At 44.2% G+C, this 7948-nt stretch overlaps 1 protein-coding gene across 3 annotated transcripts in view; it reads left to right on the top strand.

The window, feature by feature from the left end:
* The window catches only part of dync1li1 (dynein, cytoplasmic 1, light intermediate chain 1), a 9854-nt gene extending 2624 nt beyond the window's left edge, over positions 1-7230 (top strand). The window contains exons 5-14 of one of the 3 annotated variants that reach the window (XM_058377960.1): positions 61-221; positions 344-437; positions 609-744; positions 825-936; positions 1117-1176; positions 1562-1606; positions 1685-1805; positions 2179-2307; positions 3961-3979; positions 5959-7230. In XM_058377960.1, coding sequence (XP_058233943.1) covers positions 61-221; positions 344-437; positions 609-744; positions 825-936; positions 1117-1176; positions 1562-1606; positions 1685-1805; positions 2179-2307; positions 3961-3968 — 866 coding nt within the window. In that variant the 3' untranslated portion in view covers positions 3969-3979; positions 5959-7230. The remainder of the gene's footprint in view (positions 1-60; positions 222-343; positions 438-608; positions 745-824; positions 937-1116; positions 1177-1561; positions 1607-1684; positions 1806-2178; positions 2308-3960; positions 3980-5958) is intronic. The other 2 variants (XM_058377959.1, XM_058377958.1) reach the window with 2 other exon arrangements.
* Positions 7231-7948: the final 718 nt, after the last annotated feature.

A 7948-nucleotide genomic window follows, 5' to 3' on the forward strand; every position in this document is an offset into this window, starting at 1 on the left:
CTCACACACACACACTCTGCGTCTTCTATATTTAACCCATGACTTTGTGTGGGTCTGCAGTGGTGAAGCAGTTCCAAGAGTATGTGGAGCCAGGAAGCAGTGTGGAAGGAGTATCTCAGAGGAGGAACGCAGAATCTGAGGAGGAGAGTGTCGTGCTTCCTTTAGGCGACAACACACTCACACACAACCTGGGTATTCCACTCGTGGTGGTGTGTACAAAGGTAAAGTGAAGTGATGTCAGTTTGCAGAAAGCAGTAATGCAGAATACATTAAGTCATAATGTGTTCACATTCAGTCAAGGTAAGGGTGAAGGTAAAAGCTTCTCTGTGTCTCTCTAAAATAGTGTGATGCTATCAGCACTTTGGAGAAGGAGCATGATTATAGAGACGAGCACTTAGACTTCATCCAGTCACACATCCGACGCTTCTGCCTGCAGTGTATCCTTCTCTCTTTTTCTCACTCACACACACACACACACACACACACATGCAGTAGGTCAGATGGTTGTAGATGTTTTCTGCAGTAGATTATATAAACCCTGCAGGTGGTGTGCTGGACATTACAGCAGGTTCTTGGTGTGTTCTGCCCCTTGACTTGTGTTCACACAGATGGAGCAGCGCTGCTCTACACATCCATGAAGGAGAATAAAAATATAGACTTGATATATAAATACCTCATCCACAGGTTATATGGATTTCCGTTCAATTTCCCAGCCCAGGTGGTGGAGAAAGACTCTGTGTTTATGTAAGTGCTGCATGCTGATGTGTGTAAAATGTTAGCGTAACTGTAAGATCAGGGCTTTGCAGCTGTGTGTTGTGTTTCAGTCCATCAGGGTGGGACAATGAGAAAAAGATTGCCATCCTACATGAAAACTTCCAGAGCATAAAAGCAGATGATAACTTTGAAGATGTAATAGTGAAGCCTCCAGTTAGAAAGGTAGGTCACTGCCCTGCAGGTGTAGTGTACATTTTCTGGGGCTGTTACTGTATTCTTTCACTCCATATGATCAAGTAGAATTTTCATTATAAAGAGTGTTTGTGTGAGGTGTGATGATAATGATAGAAGAGGTGAATTTTGATTTGTGTAAAACGTCACACTGTCTGTTCTGCCTCACAGTTTGTACATGAGAAGGAAATCCAAGCAGAAGATGACCAGGTGTTCTTGGTGAAGTTGCAGGTAACGTTTTAATGTTGACGTTATCTTTAAACCCTGCCTCGGTGTACTGGCACCGTGATCCATATGCAGTCCTGAGGAACAAATGTAGCAAAATGCTGCCCTGAAGCCTTCAGGCGTTCCTGTACTTACACAAACACAAACAGCCCGAGTGAGAGCAAAGCCAGGAGCCTACCTACTGACACTCTTAGAACCACCTCAGGAATTTCTGGTTGAAAATGAACTCTACATTTTGTGTACACAACTATCGTGAGCACACAATCCCCACAGTGATGAGGAGAGCTGAATTCTTACACATTAATATCATGTGAAGACTATCAGAGATATGATGATGCATCAATGCTAAGCTCCTGCTTCTTTTCTCTTCTGTCTCTCATCTCTTATGTAGACTCTGTTATCTAAACAGCCTGCAGCTACCACAGGAAGGCCAGTGGTGAGTCCTGCCTCATCTTTCCCTCATTTATCCCTTGTTTATCTGTGTTAGCCTGACCACTGTGTGTGTGTGTGTTAGGACACCTCAAACAGAGCTCCCAGTGGCTCCCCGAGGACGTCCAATCGCTCGGCGGCCGCTAACGTGGCTAACGTCATGCCCATGCAATCAGGTACCAAGAAGATTGATCCCAACATGAAAGGTGTGTATGAGAGCTGAGCCTTCAGGACGCACACTCTCTTCTCTTCTCCTGTCCTTTCCTTTATTTCCTCTCTGTCCTTTTTCTTTTCCCATGGCCTCTGACCTTTCTTCAGCCCACACTGTTACTCCTAACACCAGACTCTGGAGACTTGCTCCAGGCTTCTTCTTTTTTTTAATCGTTACCGACTCCTCAGTCCCGGAGAACCCCGGCACCTGGTAACAGTTGATGTGTTGGTGATTAGGAGGCTCTGGTCTCTTCCTTTGTTTGTTCTGATGGTCAGAACCTGTTTCTTTCCTTGTCCTTGCTGTGAAGAAGGCAGCTGTGGTATGTGTGTGTGTGTTTGCTGATTCAGTTGTTTTTCTCCATGTGACAGGAGGTCAGACCAGCGAGGGCGTGCTGGCTAACTTCTTCAACAGCCTTCTGACGAAGAAAGCGGGTTCTCCTGGACCTGGCCAGCCTGCAGGAGGAGGCAGCAACACTCCGGGAACAGTGCGCAAGTCCGGTAGGAACCACCTCCTCACTTCCACAGCCCACATCCTCTTACTCCAGTCCAGTATTCTGAATGTAAAAAGAACTGGTCAGGCATCATACAGATTAGATACACTATATTGCCAAAAGTACTTGCTCACCCATCCAAATAATCAGAATCAGGTGTTCCAATCACTTCCATGGCCACAGGTGTATAAAATCAAGCACCTAGGCATGCAGACTGTTTTTACAAACATTTGTGAAAGAATGGGTCGCTCTCAGGAGCTCAGTGAATTCCAGCGTGGAACTGTGATAGGATGCCACCTGTGCAACAAATCCAGTCGTGAAATTTCCTCGCTCCTAAATATTCCACAGTCAACTGTCAGCTGTATTATAAGAACGTGGAAGTGTTTGGGAACGACAGCAACTCAGCCACGAAGTGGTAGGCCACGTAAACTGACGGAGCGGGGTCAGCGGATGCTGAGGCACATAGTGCGAAGAGGTCACCAACTTTCTGCAGAGTCAATCACTACAGACCTCCAAACTTCATGTGGCCTTCAGATGAGCTCAAGAACAGTGCGCAGAGAGCTTCATGGAATGGGTTTCCATGGCCGAGCAGCTGCATCCAAGCCATACATCACCAAGTGCAATGCAAAGCGTCGGATGCAGTGGTGTAAAGCACGCCGCCACTGGACTCTAGAGCAGTGGAGACGCGTTCTCTGGAGTGACGAATCACGCTTCTCCATCTGGCAATCTGATGGACGAGTCTGGGTTTGGCGGTTGCCAGGAGAACGGTACTTGTCTGACTGCATTGTGCCAAGTGTAAAGTTTGGTGGAGGGGGGATTATGGTGTGGGGTTGTTTTTCAGGAGCTGGGCTTGGCCCCTTAGTTCCAGTGAAAGGAACTCTGAATGCTTCAGCATACCAAGACATTTTGGACCATTCCATGCTCCCAACTTTGTGGGAACAGTTTGGAGCTGGCCCCTTCCTCTTCCAACATGACTGTGCACCAGTGACCAAAGCAAGGTCCATAAAGACATGGATGACAGAGTCTGGTGTGGAGGAACTTGACTGGCCTGCACAGAGTCCTGACCTCAACCCGATAGAACACCTTTGGGATGAATTAGAGCGGAGACTGAGAGCCAGGCCTTCTCGTCCAACATCAGTGTGTGACCTCACAAATGCACTTCTGGAAGAATGGTCAAAAATTCCCATAAACACACTCCTAAACCTTGTGGACAGCCTTCCCAGAAGAGTTGAAGCTGTTATAGCTGCAAAGGGTGGACCGACGTCATATTGAACCCTATGGATTAGGAATGGGATGTCACTTAAGTTCATATGCGAGTCAAGGCAGGTGAGAGAATACTTTTGGCAATATAGTGTACATATCACTTACTGCTTTTTAAAGTAAAAAAAAAAAAAAAAAAGGAGAACATGATGGAAATCTCTTATACCTGCCTTCATCCACAGCCTACTGATGATTTTAAAGACATGTTTACTGACTCCTTTTGACTTCATTTGACATGATTTTTACAGACAGTTAATAGAAAATATTTCTTAATGTAGTAAACCCTTAACAATGGTGAAAACTTGAGTTATCATCATTCTAACATTTATCCACGCACACATTTCTTCTGTCCTTTGTTTATTTATGTTTGTTTTTGTCTTTGTTCCTTCTTCCAAACCAGATTTCTGACATCAGCAATGGTAAAGATACATAAATAAATAAATAAATAAATAACACCTTACTGCATGTTCCTGAGTGTAAGAAATCTTTTAACCAGTTTAACCCAGAACACAGCGTGCCTCTACACTGTGTCTGTTACTGCGCAGTAACATGGACTAAACAAGTACAACATTCTGAATAATGTGCTGCTCTGTCTGCGCTCCTACACACACACACACACACACACACACACACACACACACACACACACACACACACACACACTGAAGCTAACACACTGCTTATTGACAGTCTCATGAGTATCAAGCTTGGTGTGTTTAGATTTTCCCCTTTTCATCTTTTTTTATGCCACCTGATTTTGAATCCTATATTATCCCACAATGCATTGTACCCAGCAGTGACCATCACTCTATTTCCTCTGCTGTGTGTGTCTTTCCTCACTAACAAATGTTTGTACTCAGTTTAACAATGTCTTTCATCGTGTGTGTGTGTGTGTGTGTGTGTGTGTGTGTGTGTTAGCCAGGGGATGTTGGCCGCGTTAAGGTGTGTGTTCATGCAGATCTCATTCACATCCAGCCCTTTCCCTGAGAATCCGCGTAACCATTCCCATGTGTCTCTGCATGAACTCATCCTCACACTTGTGTTCCTGTACTTTGTGTTTCCATCATCGCTTTGATTCTGGTTCTGATCCCAAATCACAGCCATCACACACATTCCACTTCTCTGCCTTAGAGATGCTGCTTAATTGGAGTCAGGTGTGTGTGTAAAGGAAAAGTATAGAAATACAAGTGTCCACTCCCCTGTCTCTAAGCTGGATCTGAGTGGAGAGGCTGTGGCCAGCATGACCTTTCTTCCCTCACACTGAAGCCTCATTGTTCTAAGTCAAGGATTTATTTTCAGATTCTTGACTTGTGGTCATAAATTAGTGATATGAAGTTCAGTCTTGAAAAGTTCTGTAACTGCTTCTTGATGAAGAGTTACATTTAGCCATGCCCACAAATCCCATAAAAGAAAAAAACTCACCTGAACACAGTAACTAAATGGTGAGAGTGCTGTGTGTGTGCTACATCTTCCAGTGCGCGCGCACACACACACACACACACACACACACACACTACTGCCACACTCTAGAAATAGAGCTGATTTTAAAAGTGACCTCATTGTTAGTATATAGCATTAGTCTATAATCAGAATAAAGTCAGAATAAACAGTTTTTATGAATAAGTCTGTTTATCTCCAGCATGATAAATGAGGCCCAGTGTTTGCTAAGCTGTAAGACTCTGGCATTTCTTTAGCTTTTGTACTCGTTAAATGATGGCTGAAGGTCTTCAGAACCCTGCTGTGTGGCTCTAAACTCAAACCAGCTAATTACTGAGTGTTAAACTCTGCTGAAGGTCAGATCTTCAGAAGACTTGAAGTCTTGACATTAACCAGGAGCTCAGAGTGAAAGTCTGAAAATAAATGCGTTCTTGCAGTGTGCAGTAGAGTTAACGTCCATGCAGCTGAATGGAGAGATGTGCATGAAGGCATCGCTGTACAGCACACAGTCTGGATGTAGTTACTTGACTGTCCACACCTCCTACTGTCCTGCACCCCACTGTTCAGTCCTGCGTCTGAAATGTACTCTACGCCTGATGCTTACTGTTTTGCCTGCTTTTCCTCTGCTCGTTTCCCATCCAGCTGTCTCGGTATATAACAAATAATCTCCTGTCTGGAATTCTTCCCTTTTATGTTTAGGATATGTTTAACAGTTATTGTTGAAGAGTTCCCATCATTTTCAACACTTTAACCAGTACTTTCCTTTATTGCCTCTGCCTCCTTGCACCCTAGCGTAGACACGCTAACACCTGAAGGGGATTAAACTGTGCTGCTGTGCGCTTCCTGTTTACAGTTTTGCAAAACTAGTTTAAAGTTTCAGAACTATAAAAAGACACTGAAGGAGTGTGGTGGGTGTGTTCTAGTTTCATACTCTGACTGTGTGTCTGTGTGTTTCTTTCAGGCTCGAAGTTGGGTTTGACCGACGTCCAGGCGGAGCTTGACCGAATTTCCAGCAAGTCGGACCCGGATCACTCCGCCCCCAAAGCAACCACGCCCCCTGCTGAAAATGACGAATCCTGAAAGAGAAGCAGGATACTGAGAAGCACTGTCACGCCCCCTCCCCTCTGCCCCTCCCTCTGCCCTGCCCCCTACTTTCTTCAGCCTCTCCTCTCTTTCTGACCTCTGCCCTGTCCGTCTCTCCTCAACTCAACGAAAGAGGAAGTGGCACATTTTCTAGGGAGGCCAGTGACTTGGAGCTGCATGTAGAGCCGACTGCCATGCTATTTCTGTTTCTAAACACACACACACACACACACACACTTTCGCAGTGAATCTGAATAGAGAGGTCATAAAGAGGGGATTAGTAAATGAAAGGAGGAAGAGTTCCAGGCTTGCAGGATGTCCAGTGTTAGTGTGGTTATGAAGGTGAGGCAGGTTATTTTTTTTCTCTGACTCTGTACAAGAAGCTGTTTTGCGTTAGATGTACTGTCCAGTTTATTGTCCTTTCTGATGAATGAGCAGGTTGATTATAATTTGTGTGTGTAGACAGAAAAGGGAAGCTGTAGTTCTGAAGATCGCCTCACACACTGCTGGTATCGTCACATTACACACTACATGCTACACACACACACTAAATTCTGCACCCCTGTTCTCCTTATTAAAGCTGATGGAGTGTTTTCAGAGTACAGCAGAGCACCAGGTCTGTCAGTAATACTTTCAGCACTACAGCTCTTCAATACTCAATTTCTTCTTTTTACACAAACACCTTTCTGTCTCTGCTCAGTGTGTTTTCTTATCTGTATAATTCATGGATGCACTACAGCCCATGCAAGCATGATTGGTGACCTTCTGTAGATCAGCCCTGCAGCTTCCGTACACCAGCCGAGCGTGTGAGCGTGTGCTGAGGGAGAGGTGGAGTCTGTAGTGTAGTTATAGCCAGCAGGAGGCCAGGTGGTGGTGTCTGTAGTCAGTAAACTGCTACAGAATATTACTGAAGTCCATCCCAGAGAATGAGAAAGGAGAGGTAGAGGAGGAAGGGCATGTGAGATCAGAAGTCACTCCATCCTGTTCCAATGTACAGTCATTTCATGTCTAACTCTTGAGTGGGTGGTGAAGTTAAAAAAAAAAACAAACAAACCTTACAATAAGAAGGTCCTGTAATTTCACACGATGTAGTCCCATTTCTCTGGATCAGGTTCTGTAAGCATTCTATTAAAGTTGTATTTATTGGGAACGATCGGCTTACTGTGCATTTGTATGTGTGCGTGTGTGTGTGTGTGTTCGTTCACTTCCTTGGTCTCCATTTGACTTCTAAATTATTTTTATTTTATTTTATTTTATTTTTATTTTATTTCATGAAGATCTGATCAGTAATCAGGGCAGAATCCTAGTCTTAGAATTTTACTGAAATACTGAACTTGAATGAAGTCTAATTGAAGATAAATATAAACATATCATTGACGTCATTGCATGTTAAGTTCTCCAAACGTCTTTGAGACAGTTTAAATGGGAATTTGCTGAATTAGCAGGTGTTTTTGTCTTCCTGTACTCTTGTGGAATGTTTCCTAAGTTAGTTAAGTGTAATTGCCGTGAGAGGCCACTGGGGGGAGACAGAATCGAGCATGAGAATAATGTGTAGTTATTGTGATTATAGACACCATGTGCTTACTTTGAAACGGGAAAAGTTCACAGGTGAAGGATTTGTGGAGAAAGGAGAAAATTTAGACAACCTGGAGAGATATCAGTAAGATTGAGCAGCTACATTTTAATGCCAAGAGGATTTGGTACAGAATCAGAGGAAGAGTCATGCAGCGGAAAACCATCCTTCAGCCTCAATACGATGTCCGGAAGAAAAAAAAAAGCAGACAGAAGAACAGCAGCTTTTTGGAGAGCTCTGTTATTTCCAGATGAATCCTGAGAGAGAGAGCTGGTGTCGATCTGATGCTGTGTGA

Source organism: Hemibagrus wyckioides, linkage group LG24 (assembly GCF_019097595.1).
Source record: "Hemibagrus wyckioides isolate EC202008001 linkage group LG24, SWU_Hwy_1.0, whole genome shotgun sequence".
Classification (NCBI taxonomy): Eukaryota; Metazoa; Chordata; class Actinopteri; order Siluriformes; family Bagridae; genus Hemibagrus; species Hemibagrus wyckioides.